This window comes from Salmo salar, chromosome 13 (genome assembly GCF_965601325.2).
Source record: "Salmo salar chromosome 13, fSalSal1, whole genome shotgun sequence".
NCBI classification, from domain to species: domain Eukaryota; kingdom Metazoa; phylum Chordata; class Actinopteri; order Salmoniformes; family Salmonidae; genus Salmo; species Salmo salar.
In genome coordinates this window covers 26,988,780-27,007,686 of record NC_138303.1, presented here as the reverse complement: position 1 = coordinate 27,007,686, position 18,907 = coordinate 26,988,780, and the positions used below count along the sequence as shown (strand labels likewise).

General features: G+C 41.5%; 1 protein-coding gene and 1 long non-coding RNA gene across 4 annotated transcripts in view; both read left to right on the top strand.

Annotated features, from left to right (window-relative positions):
* The window catches only part of LOC100195767 (MYND-type zinc finger-containing chromatin reader ZMYND8), a 30,339-nt gene extending 24,752 nt beyond the window's left edge, over positions 1-5,587 (top strand). For all 3 annotated transcript variants that reach the window (XM_014135056.3, XM_014135055.3, XM_014135053.3), the window contains one exon: positions 3,894-5,587. In XM_014135056.3, coding sequence (XP_013990531.1) covers positions 3,894-4,075 — 182 coding nt within the window. In that variant the 3' untranslated portion in view covers positions 4,076-5,587. The remainder of the gene's footprint in view (positions 1-3,893) is intronic.
* A 5,769-nt stretch (positions 5,588-11,356) lies between these two features.
* Positions 11,357-18,293, top strand: LOC145859993 (uncharacterized). Its single transcript, XR_014379930.1, has 2 exons — positions 11,357-11,620; positions 16,850-18,293. It is a non-coding gene; the product is annotated as an uncharacterized LOC145859993 (long non-coding RNA).
* The last annotated feature ends 614 nt before the right edge of the window (positions 18,294-18,907 follow it).

The following is an 18,907-nucleotide window of genomic DNA, read 5'->3' as shown; positions in this document are numbered from 1 at the left end:
TCAGTATCTGGTGTGGCCACCAGCTGCATTAAGTACTGCAGTGCATCTCCTCCTCATGGACTGCACCAGATTTGCCAGTTCTTGCTGTGAGATGTTACCCCACTCTTCCACCAAGGCACCTGCAAGTTCCCGGACATTTCTGGGGGGGAATGGCCCTAGCCCTCAACCTTCGATCCAACAGGTCCTAGACGTGCTCAATGGGATTGAGATCCGGGCTCTTCGCTGGCCATGGCAGAACACTGACATTCCTGTCTTGCAGGAAATCACGCACAGAACGAGCAGTATGGCTGGTGGCATTGTCATGCTGGAGGGTCATGTCAGGATGAGCGTGCAGGAAGGGTATCATATGAGAGAGGAGGATGTCTTCCCTGTAACGCACAGCGTTGAGATTGCCTGCAATGACAACAAGCTCAGTCCGATGCTGTGACACACCGCCTCAGACCATGACGGACCCTCCACCTCCAAATCGATCCCGCTCCAGAGTACAGGCCTTGGTGTAACGCTCATTCCTTTGACGATAAACGCGAATCCGACCATCACCCCTAGTGAGACAAAACCGTGAGCACTTTTTGCCAGTCCTGTCTGGTCCAGCGACAGTAGGTTTGTGCCCGTAGGCGACGTTGTTGCTGGTGATGACCTGCCTTACCACAGGCCTACAAGCCCTCAGTCCAGCCTCTCTCAGCCTATTGTTGACAGTCTGAGCACTGATGGAGGGATTGTGCGTTCCTGGTGTAACTCGGGCAGTTGTTGTTGCCATCCTGTACCTGTCCCGCAGGTGTGATGTTCGGATGTAACGATCAGCTGTCCGTCCTGTCTCCCTGTAGCGCTGTCTTAGGCGTCTCACAGTTCGGACATTGCAATTTATTGTCCTGGCCACATCTGCAGTCCTCATGCCTCCTTGCAGCATGCCTCAGGCACATTCACACAGATGAGCAGGGACCCTGGACATCTTTCTTTTGGTGTTTTTCAGAGTCAGTAGAAAGGCCTCTTTAGTGTCCAAAGTTTTCATAACTCTGACCTTTGACACTAACTGCTTATAGACAGTAGGCAATTAACGACCGTTCCACAGGTGCATGTTCATTAATTGTTTATGGTTCATTGAACAAGCATGGGAAACAGTGTTTAAACCCTTTACAATGAAGATCTGTGAAGTTATTTGGATTTTTACGAATTGTCTTTGAAAGACAGGGTGCTGAAAAAGGGCCGTTTCTTTTTTTGCTGAGTTTATTAAATTCATTTTTTGGGGAATTTAATTCTGCCTGACTGTCTAGTTTTTATTTAAGTGGTTGTTAGTAGAGATGCACGATATATCAGTTAACATATCGGAATCGGACGATATTAGCTAAAAATGGCAACAAATGATAGTCCCACTAAGTGCAAACCAGATTGGATGGTGTATTGCTGCAGAATGCTGTGGTAGCCATGCTGGTTAAGTGTGCCTTGAATTCTAAATAAATCAGAGTGTCACCAGCAAAGCACCATCACACCCCCCCCTCCATGGTTCAGTGGAAACTACACATGCAGAGATCATCCGTTCACCTATTCTGCATCTCAGAAAAACACAGCGGTTGGAACCAAAAATATCAAATTTGGACTCATAAGACCAAAGGACAGATTTCCACTAGGCATGCACAATATATCGGTGAACATATCGGAATCAGCCGATATCAGCTAAAAATGTCAACATCGGTATTGGCCGATGTGCAAAACCGATGTCAAAGCTAACGTGCATACCTATATAACGAAGGTACATGACGTAATGACACCACGTAAAATTTTGCGCTATACGTGCAACACAGCATTCCTAAACTAGCCCACAATGTCTGCTGTGTGGATCGAACAGTCAACAAGTCGAGCAGTATTTTGAAAGAGTAACAAAATTTCAGCAATACAACTCAAAGGTGAAATCCATTAAAGCCAAGGTAATCGAATTCATTGCCCTTGACAATCAACCGTTTTCTGTCGTGGGTGATGTCGACTTTCGCTGACTGGTCGAGCACCGGTACACACTACCAAGTGTGCTATTTTTCCGATGTTGCCCTACCGGAGTTACACAGTAATAGTGTCACTGCTATTAGCTTCACGACATGCATACTATGGAACTCCGTTTGGGTCTTTGCGTGTCAAAAAATATACAGTAGCACTGTCAAAGCTGTACAACAAAGTCAGCAAACACTGGCCACGAACGATGTGTTTACAATACCGCGTTGGTAATAAAGCATCATTTGTTCGACCGCAACTTCTGGGGTAGCTAGCTTTAGTTTGGTACCTAGCTAGCACCAATACAACCAGCCTGAAAACAATGACCAGCAGAAACTGCAGTCATTTTCATTATTCTTAGCAAAGATTTAGGAATCCTTGTGAGTAAGAATTAGCTAGGTTGTCACTTGTTGTTTGCCTATTGAAATTGAACTTCAGTTCATTAAAATAAATAGTTAGCCAGCTACTTAACCCTGTTGCCCAAAGCTAACATTATAAGCAGCCAGCTAGCTTCATCTGGCTAGTGATGCTCGACAAGACCGGGTTATGTGTTGTGAAGCTAGCCACAATAAGGATTAGGCACAATAATGGAATTTGCGGTTTGCCTTCAAAATAGAGATATGTCATTGACAGTGAAGCAAATTAATACAAATAGTAGAATTATGCCATACTTTTATTTTGAAGGCTAACCGCAAAGTCCATTATTGGGGCTAATCCTTATTGTGACTAGCTTCACATAGATGGGTTCCACCACCATTAATCAAATATGAACTGTCTTATAAATGAGGGTTATTTTAGATGATGACACCTAGCTATATAGTTAGCTAGCTAACTATATAGCTACTGAAACGGATTGTTGTTTTGCTATGTTTTTGGGGAAGAACATTGTTTGCATTCATTAGCTTTTTTTATGACCAGCACTGTAGGTGCGCAAGACAACTTTACCAGCATCATAGAATACATATTGATGAATCCTTCTGACATATGAAATACGAGTCATAGTGTAATCAATGTGTAATAACTACGTAAAAAATGTATGAACGCGTTAAATTATTATGTGACGTGCAGTCATATTCAGGTCCTGTTTGGTCAACAAACTTATTTGACACGTCAAATAGTGTTAAATAGTGTATTTTCTGACACACAAAGACCCAAACGGCGTTCCATAGAAATCGTGGTTGAGAATGAAACGACTGAACAAATTAACAACTAAACAGCACAGCAAGTAAGTGAAAGAAATAGGTTTTGATTATGTTTTACTGGTAATGGGGACATACGTAAATGCCAACAAAATAACTTTTTGTTGTGTGTTTGTAACCTTTATTTAACTAGGCAAGTCAGTTAATTTAAGGACAAATTCTTATTTACAATGACGTCCTACCCCGGCCAAACCCGGACGACGCTGGGCCAATTGTATGCCGCCCTATGGGACCAGTCACGGCCGGATGTGATACAGCCTGGATTCTAACCAGGGACTGTAGTGACGCCTCTTGCACTGAGATGCAGTGCCTTAAACCGCTGCATCCATGTGTGTGTTTAACTATTTAACTGTACTAGAATGCTTTAAAGGCCGCAAAATCTGTTTTTATCGGTATCGTTTTTTTTTGGCAAGGAAAATATTGGATATCGGTATCGGCCAAAAATGTCATATCGGTGCATCACTAATTGTTAGTTCTCAAAGATTATTATAGTCACAAATATATAGGTCCGTTTTTCCATCCCGGGAAAATATATAAAAAAAGAAAAATACAATTTTGGACTTACGTGACCCGAATAAACTCTTAGACGGCACACCCAAAGATTACAATGGCAGAAAAGTCCCTGCTCTCGCACAAACAAAACCATACACATCGTCTTTCTCTGTATTTTACTATCTGAACTTGTATCATGTCCTCCTCCCTCTGTTCCGACAGCAACAGCTTCTCAGCAGGAACCAGAGGTGGAGTCAACCTCTGACCCCTCAGCCAAACCACCAGGTCCCTCTTCCAGCGACCAGCCCCCCTCTGGTACAGCATCTGCCCCCACAGACAAAGGCTCCTCTCCTACCTGCAGCGTGGACAAGTGCAAGGACAGTGCCTCTGTTAATGTGCCCTAACCACTACACTGCACTCACACATTTTTACTCTACAATCCTACATTCTGTTAAATGTATGTATCTGTCAGAAAGGGACTAGAGGATATGTACAATAGACCAAGTCTCTCTGCGACCAACTAATCTGGGAATGTCAAGCGAATCTCAGTATGACCACAGAGGCAATTAAACCACCAAAACACCCTCAACCTCTCCTAGTCAGGCTCAGGGCTTTTAAATGCCATGGACACTCTTTGCATGAAGGCCTGCTCCTCTGTGATTCAGCTGACTCGTCCCGTCTCTCGATTTGTTCAATGTCTGCTTCATGATCCGATATTTCAAGCCATCATTCATCCTCCTTAAAGTCTGTGCCCTAGACTGAAGGAGTCACTTACCTTGTTCTTGTGACTGTATTTCATCTGGATGTAATACATTTTCATTACCTCTCTCCTCCTTTCATCCCCATTTGATGTCCCTCTTACCAACTACCTTAACGCTATAGGTATCTACAGGAGAGCACATCAAAAGATCAGACATCAAAGTTTTCTGTATTCTGACAACAATCTTAAAGGAAAACTCCACCCAAAAACGATATTTTGGTATTTCTTTCATTAGTCCATGGTTGATATAGCCCCAAAATGTTTTGCATGTCAGCAATCAATTTTAAGATATGTAAATGTCAAAATACAGAAATACAGCCAGTATGATGCATTTTGCATCATATGATGCTGCGTATTGCATCATTTGGGTGGAATTTCCTTTAGACAATCTTAAACTGTGATGCTTCTCTTTAAAATATACCCCAAGTCTTTATAGTTATTTGCCAACGGAAGTGAAACAGCACATTATTGTGCGAGCCATTTTTGGCACACCCAACAGATTTAAAATGTAAATTCTACATTGTCAATGGGGTTTAAAAGGTATTGTCAATACAGTTTTTAAAATATTTCATAATTTAGTAAGTTATCAATCACTTCCCCTGTGTGTGCGTTATTGGTTCATACTCATATTATATAGTAACTCAGTGTTTACATAGAATTTAACCAACTGTGATGTATAAAAAAAAATTAAAAAAAACATAAAACTGTACAATGTTTTTGTAAGAAGACACATGGACAATATTTATAGTGCTACAACAAGCATATGAGGTTCTCTTTTTTTTTATAGCACTGTTTGTGAATGTTCCAAATGTCTTGAAACGGCTCGACTCTGGAAAACAGTTGTATTTGAAAATGCATTAAGACTTCATATGAATGTCACTAGGACCCTCTGTTTGGATTCTGTCAGATCTATTTCTCTCATCAACCTTCGTTGTTGTTGTTGTGGTTACTCAATAACAATGTAAGCCTATTCCAAAATTACTTCGGACTATGATAAAGCGTGTTGGAGGGTAAAGGAAACTACAAAAATTACTATTATACTGAGCATGTTTATTTGTCCCTTTTTTTTGTCTCACGTGCTCTTGTTTACATATTGTACATACAGTAAATGGATTGTTAATGTCTTTAAGAAAACAATTAAAACAGGTCTGACCAATGTGTCTTGTGAAAGTGTTTTCTTGGAATAAGTGGGCTTTGTTGCCACCTGCTGTCCTACTGGTAACAGTATTGAATGGTTTGGCAAAGTAGCATTTGTTGGTGTGCTCAAATTCAAAGCTAAGCTATACAGCGTTTTGTTTTCAATTTGATTGTTTATATTTTGGGTTCTGATGGTGGTACGACAATTGAATTTAGCTCATGAGGCATTTAATTTGTAAGTCGCTCTGGATAAGAGTGGCTGCTAAATGACGTAAATGTAAAAAATAAGTTATATATTGTTCAAAAATCAATAGTGTGTGTGTGTGTATGTATGTGTGTGTGTGTGTATATATATATATATATATATATATCCACCCACTAAGGTTAGGTAGGAGGATTACTTATTGGTAGGCTACTGTTTGAGCACAGAAGGCAGCTTTTGTGGTTACTTGCATTTTTGTAGCTATACTTCCAAAAGGCTTTATGTAGAAGTATGTAGCCCTGAATAGTGAGAATGAAAAAACGCACCTTTCAACATAAAGAGGACTCATCATGCATATAACCTGTTTTGGCATGGACATTGCCATTGAGGGCTTCCATCATTTGAAAGTAGTCAACTGGGTGGAGATTCCTTTGAATTGGGAGCAATCAGCCAATGAAGAAGAAAATTGACTACTTTAAAATGGAGATCGCCTCAGAGTGGTGAGGAGGAATCTACCGTGTCAGGAAGCAACTTTACCATTTTTGGTATTCAGGTTTAACTCAAATGTAAGCTTTGTTTTACTATTGACAGTTATAGCTGAGTTTGGGGATGGTATTTATATTTGCTCCCCTTAAATATAAGTAATCTGATTTATTTGTTTGTCTCTGAATTATTGTTGTAGGGTTAGCTGGTCTTGGACTGACTGGTCTTGGGACTGTGACAACGGGCAGTCTCACCCCGCTTGGCTCTGTGGGATATGTAGTGATTTTGCCAACACAGCCAGTACGCAGCAGTGGTTGGTCGGTAACGTTTAAGATGAGGGAGGACAATCTTTTATTTTTTATTTATGAGCATGGCCTTATTTCTATTACAGCACATTGGATGACTGTCATTCATATTCCATTCACCCAGCTCAATGTAACATCGATAGGTTTAGGCTACTACATGATACTCAAATTTTCCCTATACCCATCATGAGGTTGCTACAATCTAGCCTATGATGTAGGTGCACAGGTCGAAATAAATTTGAGTAATCAAGGTGACAAACAGTGACACATTCAAAACCGCCTTGCACACTCTTGCCTGTATCTAGCTGATCTGGGGTGTAATCATTAGTCCAACAGTTGCAAACGAGAGTTTCTATTGGACAAAAGTCAGGTATGTATATCCCCCTTTTGTTCCGTTTGCTTCCATTTTTAGAAGAAAAAAAAAGAATGGGCAGAATGAATACACCCCTGATCACATGCAAACACAGTTCACTTTCATAGCAGCCACATACAAACAGCATGATCAGTTAGCTCGTTGTATAATTCCTTCTCACATCTATACGCTCTCTTCTCACCTTTTCCCTTCACTTGTGGACTTCAGTGCACAACACATCAGCTGTCTGTGACCAGGCAAAATAAACTTTCCAAGCCACATCTTTATATCATAACGCTAACCGCTACACAAACCTTCATCGTTGTCACCATATTACCTAACGTTATAGTCAATATAGCTACTAGAACTAATGCATTAGTAAACTCGCCACAATCATGCAGTCAGTTTAGCAGTTACACCGGCGGGCCCCAGTGGCAATACATTTATAAAAGCTTACCTTGACTTGTTGGATAGCCATAGCCAGCTAGCTAACAGAGCATCCCTCTCTGTTTGAGCCAGGTGTTTGAGTAGGCTAAACTACCTAGCTGCATTTTTAAATAAAATAATTTGTTCAAAACTGTTAAACTATTGTCTGTCTCTCTTTGTCAACTACTCAGCACATTTTATGCACTGCAGTGCTAGCTAGCTGTAGCTTCTGCTTTCAGTACTACATTAATTATCTGATCCTTTGATTGGATGGACAACATGTCAGTTCATGCTGCAAGAGCTCTGACTGGTTGGAGGACGTCCTCTGGAAGTTGTCATAATTACTGTTTAAGTCTATGGAAGGGTGTGAGAACCATGTGCGTCCTAGGTTTTGTATTGAAGTCAATGTACCCAGAGGAGGACGGAAACTAGATGTCCCCTGGCTACACCATGGCCGCTACCCTACAGAGTGCTGTTGAGGCTACTCTAGACGATCATTGCAAAACTGTGTTTTAATAAATTATTTGGTGACGTTAATATACAGTGCATTCGGAATGTATTCAGACCCCTTGACTTTTTCCACATTTTGTTACATTATAGCCTTATTCTAAAATGTATTAAATTGTTTTTTCCCTCAAATCTACACACAATAATCAAATCAGATTTTATTGGTCACATACACGTGTTTAGCAGATGTTATTGTGGGTGTAGCGAAATGCTTGTGTTTCTAGCTCCGACAGTGCAGTAATATCTAACAAGTAATATCTAACAGTTTCACAACATATACCCAATACACACAAATCTAAGTAAAGGAATGGAATTAAGAATATATAAAAATATGGACGTGCGATGTCAGAGCGGCATAGACTAAGACACAGTAGAATAGAATTGAATACAGTATATACATATGAGATGAGTAATGCAAAACATGTAAACATTATTAAAGTGACTAGTGATCCATTTATTAAAGTGGCCAGTGATTTCAAGTCTATGTATATAGGCAGCAGCCTCTAATGTGCTAGTGATGGCTATTTAACAGTCTGATGGCCTTGAGATGGAAGCTGTTTTTCAGTCTCTCTGACCCAGCTTTGATGCACCTGTACTGACCTCGCCTTCTGGATGATAGAAGGGTGAACAGGCAGTGGCTCGTGTGGTTGTTGTCCTTGATGATCTTTTTGGCCTTCCTGTGACAGCGGGTGCTGTAGGTGTCCTGGAGGGCAGGTAGTTTGCCCCTGGTGATGCGTTGGGCAGACCGCAGCACCCTCTGGAGAGCCCTGCGGTTGCGGGCGGTGCAGTTGCCGTACCAGGCGGTGATACAGCCTGACAGGATGCTCTCAATTGTGCATCTGTAAAAGTTTGTGAGGCTTTTAGGTGCCAAGACAAATTTCTTCAGCCTTCTGAGGTTGAAGAGGTGATGTTGTGCCTTCTTCACCATGCTGTCTGTGTGGGTGAACCATTTCAGTTGTCAGTGACGTGTACACCGAGGAACTTGAAGCTTTCCACCTTCTCCACTGCGGTCCCGTCGATGTTGATAGTGGGGTGCTCCCTCTGCTGTTTCCTGAAGTTCACGATCATCTCGTTTGTTTTGATGACGTTGAGTGAGAGGTTACTTTCCTGGCACCACACTGCCAGAGCCCTCACCTCCTCCCTGTAGGCTGTCTCATCATTGTTGGTAATCAAGCCTACTACAGTTGTGTCGTCTGCAAACTTGATGATTGAGTTGGAGGCGTGCATGGCCACGCAGTCATGGATGAACAGGGAGTACAGGAGGGGGCTGAACACACACCCTTGTGGGGCTCCAGAGTTCATTATCAGCGAAGTGGAGGTGTTGTTCCCAATACCCCATAATGACAAAGCATTTACATTTACGTTATTTAGCAGACGCTCTTATCCAGAGCGACTTACAAATTGGTGCATTCACCTTATGATATCCAGTGGAACAACCACTTTACAATAGTACATCTATATCTTTTTTGGGAGGGGGGGGGGGTTAGAAGGATTACTTTATCCTATCCCAGGTATTCCATAAAGAGGTGGGGTTTCAGGTGTCTCCGGAAGGTGGTGATTGACTCCGCTGGCGTCGTGAGGGAGCTTGTTCCACCATTGGGGTGCCAGAGCAGCGAACAGTTTTGACTGGGCTGAGCGGGAACTGTGCTTCCGCAGAGGTAGGGGGGCCAGCAGGCCAGAGGTGGATGAACGCAGTGCCCTTGTTTGGGTGTAGGGCCTGATCAGAGCCTGAAGGTACGGAGGTGCCGTTCCCCTCACAGCTCCGTAGGCAAGCACCATGGTCTTGTAGCATGGTGCTAGCAAAAACAGTTTAAAAAAAAATGAAATATAACATTTACATAAGTATTCAAACCCTTTATTCAGTACTTTGTTGAAGCACCCTTGGCAGCGATTACAGCCTTGAGTCTTCTTGGGTATGACGGTACAAGCTTGGCACACCTGTATTTGGGGAGTTTCTTCCATTCTTCTCTGCAGATTCTCTCTAGCTCTGTCAGGTTGGATGGGGAGCGTCGCTACAAAGCTATTTTCAGGTCTCTCCAGAGATGTTCGATCAGGTTCAAGTCCGGGCTCTGGGTGGGCCACTCAAGGACATTCAGAGACTTGTCCCGACGCCACTCCTGCATTGTCTTGGCTGTGTGCTTAGGGTGGTTGTCCTGTTGGAAGGTAAACCTTCGCCCCAGTCTGAGGTCCTGAGCGCACTGGAGCAGGTTTTCATCAAGGATCTCTCTGTACTTTGCTCCGTTCATCTTTCCCTCAATCCTGACTAGTCTCACAGTCCCTGCCACTGGAAAACATCCCCACAGCATGATGCTGTTACCACCATGCTTCACCGTAGGGATGTTGCCAGGTTTCTTCCAGATGTGACACTTGGCATTCAGGCCAAAGAGTTCAATCTTAGTTTCATCAGACCAGAGAATCTTGTTTCTTATAGTCTGAGAGTCCTTTAGGTGAATTTTGGCAAACTCCAAGCGGGCTGTCATGTTATTGAGGAGTGGCCTCCGTCTGGCCACTCTAGCTCAATTTCGAGTCTCATAGCAAAAGGTCTGAATACTTATGTAAATAAGGTATTTCTGTTTTTTATTTTTAATACATTTGCAGAAATGTCTAAAAACCTGTTTTCGCTTTGTCATTATAGGGTATTGTGTGTAGATTGATTAGGGGGGAAAAAATTATTGTATCTATTTTAGAATAAGGCTGTAACCTAACAAAATGTGGAAAAGTCAAATGGTCTGAATACTTTCCGAATGCACTGTATTTAGTATAGTTTTATCTCAAAAGGATAACTTATTGAATGTTTCACTATTTTTATGAAATTCACTGAGGTTGATAGTCCTCCCATTCCTCTTCTGAGGATTCTCCACTGCATCTGGTACCCTTAACCTTTTTTCAACTGACTGTCTTATCTGTTGATTAAATTAAACTTGATTAATATAATGAGTAATCCAGGAATGTCACGAGTTAATTTGACACGAGAAACTTTTGAAAATAGCAACTCTATATAGCACGATGACAACAATGAATGGCTAAATTACTTCCAGACACGCAGAGCTCCACCTCACTGCTCTATGGCGCTGACCATGGTATCACAAACCCTATAATGGTAGATACAAAGATAAGTCCTAGCTCTATGCCACAAATAGAACAATAAGACAGATATTTCACTGGATGTATAAATATGAAGCATCTGCATGGCGTTTCCATTCACTACCAAGTATGGTAGTGAGAGTAAGTTCAGGGGCGGGAAGTGGGAGAAGATGGATTTTGGCCTACATTCTGCAAATTTTCTCATCGATTAAACATTTGATCTAAATACAGTTTTCTGTTCCCAAAGCTAGAATATGTTATGAACAGAGTGGACTAAGGTTTGTAGACTTTAGCCTTTGCCAAAGTTGTAAAAGATCGCGTTGTTTAGAAGGAGTGAAAAGGCGAATTGAGTTATTGCACACGCGCACTTCACAGAGTAGGCGTTCCATAACGACAGTTTGCCGACATATGCTAGCACGTGCCGATCTCGCTAGCTCTTGCTTGGTTCTGCCCACCATGACTCCTCTGTTCCCATTGGAAACGACAGGCTATGGTCTATCTTGGTTTAGTTATAAAAGTCGTTGTCCATGCCTTTCACACACCATTGACCTCGCGAGCATTGTGCGTACTTCTCGCGCGACTTCTTTCCACGTCAAGAGCTGGAGCTTGATTGAGCGCTCATGAAGAGAGGAAGAGGCGAAGGAAGAGGCGAAGCAAGAGGGATAACTGCCCAAAATCTGTGTTCCCCAGCAGGTAGCGTTTTTTCCCGCTCACCAAGCGAAGAGTTTTTGTATGGAGGTCAATGAGACAGTGTCGAATTTGGTTAACAAAAAATGTAATGGCTTATTTGCAACGTGTGGATTATTTGATCGAGTGGAAGTTTCGTAATGATTAGGTTGTTATGAGTGTACTGATATATGTAGGACATTGTACCGGCAACTTTGAGAAAAAACACTTAACATAGGTGTTGTGCCTGGTCGTCACTTGTTACCACACCCACAAAGTCATAAACCCTGCATCTTCTTAAAATGTGATTTTTAAACCTAACCCAAACCGTAACCACACTGCTAACCTTATTCCTAACCCAGACCTTGAATTAAACCAAAAGGCACATTTTTGTTTTGATGAATGTTGATTATTTTGACTTTGTCTGTGGTAACTAGTGGACACCATTATACCTGTCTGACTTCTCATTGGCTGGAATGGTCTGACAGACTTGCCTCTTACCGTCTACCTTGTATTTTTGAAGAAATGTATTTTCATTGATAATAACAACTCGTTCATAACCAAGTGGGAAGGTGGGATTTACCACATATGACAGGAAACAATTCAGTTGAACGGCCCTCCAACTCGTAAATTACTCGGTTTTTTTTGTGATAAAAAAATACTATGCATAGCACGAACATTGTACAAATCAATATACAAATATCGCACATAACAAAATCCCCCCAAAATACAATAAATCCATAAATCCAGAGAGACACAAAAAATGTACATTTTGACATTTTCAGATATAATAAGTTTCTAATTTTGTTAGAAAGCCGTTTTCATTTAACGTTAAAACATACTGTTAGCTAGCTAACGTTAGCTGGCTGGCTCGCTAGTTAACGTTACGTGTATGATCTGTGTAGTAATATTATTTTTTATCTCAGAGCCATTTGCATTGCTTGTTATAGCCTAATGTTAGCTAGCATGGTAACATTGAACCTGGTTGGCTAGCTACCTGCAGATTCATGCAGGGTAGTAACATGAGTTGGGATTAAATCAAATACAATTTTATTTGTCACATACACGTGTTTAGCAGATGATATTGCGGGTGTAGCGAAATGCTTGTGTGAAGTTCCATGAGGGACGTCATGGTATCGGCTTGAGGGGGGATATACACGGCTGTGAGAATAACCGAAGAGAATTCTCTTGGAAGATAATACGGTCGGCATTTGATTGTGAGGTATTCTAGTTCGGGTGAACAAAATTACTTGAGTTTCTGTATGTTATTACAATTACACCATGAGTCGTTAATCATGAAACATACACCCCCGCCCTTCTTCCCGGAGAGATGTTTACTCCTGTCGGCACGATAGACTGAGAATCCAGATGGCTGGTCCGACTCCGACAGTATATGCCGGGAGAGCCATGTTTCCGTAAAACAGAGTATGTTACAATCCCTGATGTCTCTCTGGAAAGAAATCCTTGCCCTGATCTTGTCGACCTTGTTATCCAGGGACTGAACATTAGCGAGTACATCTTCTCCACCAGCGTTGTTTTGGGTCGGCCTCTGGAACCAGTTCAATTGCCCTGGGTGGTGCGAACAAAGGATCCGCTTCGGGGAAGTCGTATTCTTGGTCGTAATACTGGTGAGTTACCGCCGTTCTGATACCCAGTAGTTCTTCCCAGCTGTATGTAATAACACATAACATTTTCTGGGCTAACAATGTGGTTCATTGTTTAGCTAGCTAGCTTCGTGTCTAAACAAAAGTCTCCACTATGCAAGTAACCATTTCACTACACCTTCTGTATCCTGTGCATGTGACAAATAAACATTGATTTTATTTGATATAGTATGTGTTTACCAGAGATGGTAATGTGAAGAACATGACCTGCACCAAAGTCAAATCACGTTAGGCCAATGAGACAGTGTCCAGGTTCTAAAATTCTCTGGTAGAATGCCTTGCTTTTATTTTGTCACAACACTCACAACCGTAAGCTATTTTCTGTAATTGGCTCGCCATTAACTTGTAAATAATGATCTTGTTGTGAGTTTACTTTTCTGTAATAACGGCTCTCTATCCACCGGATGTGTACCAAACTCACTAAAAGTGGCAGTAATAAAGCCTCTCTTGAAAAAGCCAAATCTTGACCCAGAAATTATAAAAAAACTATCGGCCTATATCGAATCTTCCATTCCTCTCAAAAATTGTAGAAAAAGCTGTTGCGCAGCAACTCACTGCCTTCCTGAAGACAAACAATGTATACGAAACGCTTCAGTCTGGTTTTAGACCCCATCATAGCACTGAGACTGCACTTGTGAAGGTGGTAAATTACCTTTTAATGACGTCAGACCGAGGTTCTGCGTCTGTCCTCATGCTCCTAGATCTTAGTGCTGCTTTTGATACCATCGATCACCACATTCTTTTGGAGAGATTGGAAACCCAAATTGGTCTACACGGACAAGTTCTGGCCTGGTTTAGGTCTTATCTGTCGGAAAGATATCAGTTTGTCTCTGTGAATGGTTTGTCCTCTGACAAATCAACTGTAAATTTCGGTGTTCCTCAAGGTTCCGTTTTAGGACCACTATTGTTTTCACTATATATTTTACCTCTTGGGGATGTCATTCGAAAACATAATGTTAAATTTCACTGCTATGTGGATGACACACAGCTGTACATTTCAATGAAACATGGTGAAGCCCCAAAATTGCCCTCGCTAGAAGCCTGTGTCTCAGACATAAGGAAGTGGATGGCTGCAAACTTTCTACTCTTAACCTCTCAAAGGCCAGTGGGACGATTTCGTCCCACCTACGTAATAGCCAGTGGAATCCCGTGGCGCGTTATTCAAATACCTTAGAAATGCTATTACTTCAATTTCTCAAACATATGACTATTTTACACCATTTTAAAGACAAGACTCTCGTTAATCTAACCACACTGTCCAATTTCAAAAAGGCTTTACAACGAAAGCAAAACATTAGATTATGTCAGCAGAGTACCCAGCCAGAAATAATCAGACACCCATTTTTCAAGCTAGCATATAATGTCACATAAACCCAAACCACAGCTAAATGCAGCACTAACCTTTGATGATCTTCATCAGATGACAATCTTAGGACATTATGTTATACAATGCATGCATGTTTTGTTCAATCAAGTTCATATTTATATCAAAACCCAGCTTTTTACATTAGCATGTGACGTTCAGAACTAGCATACCCTCTGCAAACTTCCGGTGAATTTACTAAATTACTCACGATAAACGTTCACAAAAAACATAACAATTATTTTAAGAATTATAGATACAGAACTCCTCTATGCACTCGCTATGTCCGATTTTTAAAATAGCTTTTCGGTGAAAGCACATTTTGCAATATTCTAAGTAGATAGCCCGGCATCACAGGGCTAGCTATTTAGACACCCAGCAAGTTTAGCCCTCACCAAAGTCAGATTTACTATAAGAAAAATGTTATTACCTTTGCTGTTCTTCGTCAGAATGCACTCCCAGGACTTCTACTTCAATAACAAATGTTGGTTTGGTTCAAAATCATCCATAGTTATATCCAAATAGCGGCGTTTTGTTCGTGCGTTCAAGACACTATCCAAAAGGGTAAAGAAGGGTGACACGCCCGACGTGTTTCGTGACAAAAAAAATCTAAATATTCCATTACCGTACTTCGAAGCATGTCAACTGCTGTTTAAAATCAATTTTTATGCCATTTTTCTCGTAAAAAAGCGATAATATTCCGACCGGGTATCTGTGTTTTAGTACAAAGAGAGAGAAAATAAAAACATGGGGTCGCCTCGTGCACACGCCTCAGTCTCATTGTCCTCTGATAGACCACTTACCGAAGGCGCTATTGTTTTTCAGCCAGGGGCAGCCTCGACATCACTCAGCTTTTTCCCGGGTTCTGAGAGCCTATGGGAGCCGTAGGAAGTGTCACGTTACTGCCCCTAGCCCTAACAGGTTAAACTCGGACAAAACAGAGATGCTTGTTCTAGGTCCCAAGAAACAAAGAGATCTTCTGTTGAATCTGACAATTAATCTGGATGGTGGTACAGTCGTCTCAAATAAAACTGTGAAGGACCTCGGCGTTACTCTGGACCCTGATCTCTCTTTTGAAGAACATATCAAGACTGTTTCAAGGACAGCTTTTTTCCGTCTACGTAACATTGCAAAAATCAGAAACTTTCTGTACGAAAATGACGCAGAAAAATGTATCCATGCCTTTGTTACTTCTAGGTTGGACTACTGCAATGCTCTACTTTCCGGCTACCCGGATAAAGCACTAAATAAACTTCAGTTAGTGCTAAATACAGCTGCTAGAATCCTGACTAGAACCAAAAAATTTGATCATATTACTCCAGTGCTAGCCTCCCTTCGCTGGCGTCCTGTTAAGGCAAGGGCTGATTTCAAGGTTTTACTGCTAACCTACTAAGCATTACATGGGCTTGCTCCTACCTATCTTTCCGATTTGGTCCTGCCGTACATACCTACACGTACACTACGGTCACAAGACGCGGGCCTCCTAATTGTTCCTAGAATTTCTAAGCAAACAGCTGGAGGCAGGGCTTTCTCCTATAGAGCTCCATTTTTATGGAATAGTCTGCCTACCCATGTGAGAGACGCAGACTCGGTCTCAACCTTTAAGTCTTTACTGAAGACACATCTCTTCAGTAGGTCCTATGATTAAGTGTAGTCTGGCCCAGGGGTGTGAAGGTGAACGGAAAGGCTGGAGCAACGAACCGCCCTTGCTGTCTCTGCCTGGCCGGTTTCCCCTCTTTCCACTGGGATTCTCTGCCTCTACCCCTATTACGGGGGCTGAGTCACTGTCTTCTGGTGTTCTTCCATGCCGTCCCTGGGAGGGGTGCGTCACTTGAGTGGGTTGAGTCACTGACGTGGTCTTCCTGTCTGGGTTGGCGCCCCCCCTTGGGCTGTGCCGTGGCGGAGATCTTTGTGGGCTATACTCGGCCTTGTCCCGGGATGGTATGTTGGTGGTTGGAGATATCCCTCCAATGGTGTGGAGGCTGTGCTTTGGCAAAGTGGGTGGGGTTATATCCTACCTGTTTGGCCCTGTCCGGGGGTTTCATCAGATGGGGCCACAGTGTCTCCTGACCCCTCCTGTCTCAGCCTCCAGTATTTATGCTGCAGTAATTTATGTGTCGGGGGGCTAGGGTCAGTCTGTCACATCTGGAGTATTTCTCTTGTCTTTTCCGGTGTCCTGTGTGAATTTAAATATGCTCTCTCTAATTCTCTCTTTCTCTCTCTCGGCAGCCCTAGGACCATGCCTCAGGACTACCTGGCTTGATGACTCCTTGCTGTCCCCAGTTCACCTGGCCGTGCTGCTGCTCCAGTTCCAACTGCTCTGCCTGCAGCTATGGAACCCGGACCTGTCCCAGACCTGTTGGAACCCTGACCTATTCACCGGATGTGCTACCTGTCCCAGACCTGCTGTTTTCAACTCTCTAGAGACAGCAGGAGCGGTAGAGATACTCGCAAAGATCGGCTATGAAAAAGCCAACTGACACTTACTCTTGTGTTACTGACTTGTTGCACCCTCGACAACTACTATGATTATTATTATTTGACCATGCTGGTCAATGATGAACATTTAAACATCTAGGCCATGTGCTGTTATAATCTCCACCCGGCACAGCCAGAAGAGGACTGGCCACCCCTCATAGCCTGGTTCCTCTCTAGGTTTCTTCCTAGGTTTTGGCCTTTCTAGGGAGTTTTTCCTAGCCACCGTGCTTCTACACCTGCATTGCTTGCTGTTTGGGGTTTTAGGCTGGGTTTCTGTACAGCACTTTGAGATATCAGCTGAGGTAAGAAGGGCTATATAAATAAATTTGATTTGATTTTGAAATTTGATTAATAATGAAGACGTTGTCAGCTATATAATATGGTCATTATTTGAACTGGCTAGCCAGCTAACTTAACATTAGCTAGCTGGCTAACAAGCTAGAAACAAACATAAATATTGTTTAGAAAGTTGCTTTTAGTTACCTGGTTTGCTAGATTGACATATACTAAAATAATTTTTAAATGGCTGGGTTTATTGGTATTGAAATACACTAGTTATGCTATTTTGGACCACCAGTGCTTCCGATGTCATGCAGGCAATAGTTTTTGTGATTATACTTTTTCATAACGACAACGATAAGTTTGATGTCTGACGACAATAGAATGTTTATGATGTCACTGCGACAACTGTCGATAGATGTAGTATAAACCAGCCTTTAGTCTTGAAAGCTTTGGTTGTTTAGTACATGGCCTCACATTAATTCTTAAAGAGATAGGTGGGGATAAGGCTTAAGAGGGTGTAAAGATGCTGAATGGGTGTAGACAAAGAATACCTCTTCAGTAGGTTTACCAAAACATTTAAGGGCCATTTTCTCAAAAGTTATTAAACTTTCAAAGCAGAATTACTTTCCCATTGTTGTAGTGTATGATATACTATTTTCTAGCTCTGTGTCTACTTTGATCCAATGTAAAAAACACTGTTTCAAATTTTGCTGCATAAGACCAAATTGAGCCAGTCGGTCACAAATACTGTAGACACTTCTTTGATAATTTACTTTTTCTTTATTTTAGAGATGTTATGTAATATTGTAAATCAATGAACATTGAACATGTTGGATGAAAATTTTTGTAAATCAATGAACATTGAACATTTTGGATGAACATTTTTCCCAATAAAATAAACAAATTCACCATTTATTGGCAGCCACTACCAAAAATGTTAATGCTTATAGGTTTACCCATCTTATCACTAATATATATTTTCATATCAGTCCAATATTTCACTATGCAAACAATCACAAAAGCTGTATTCATTTTCTACATGAATTACATATTTAGAAATAAGACTATTACAAGGATAACATCTGTGAAGGATCTTGAAAGAGACTTTTCTTACTTCATTAGTTATCAAATATTTATGTTAATTAGTCCACCCACGCTGTCATTTCACATAAAATGATGATGCCCATTGGAAAATTGCAGCAGGGTAAAACTTCCTGTTAGTAATGTCTCTGACTAAATTGTTCTTACATTTCTAATATATTGATGCCATTAATTTCTACACTATAACTGCAACTTAGTGTATATAATGAAAAGCTTGATCGATCCTTCAGTAAAGTAAAGATTCCATATGGGTAATAGCTTTCATTAAAATGTCATATTCCCATAAAGTTATATTTGGCTAATAATTCATTCTACATATTAAGATTACCATTATCATTTATAAGTTGACTAACCAAAGATGGCATTGGAAAACTACAAATTAAAAAAGGTTTTATTTCTATGTCTAATATCACCGTTATTCCAAAT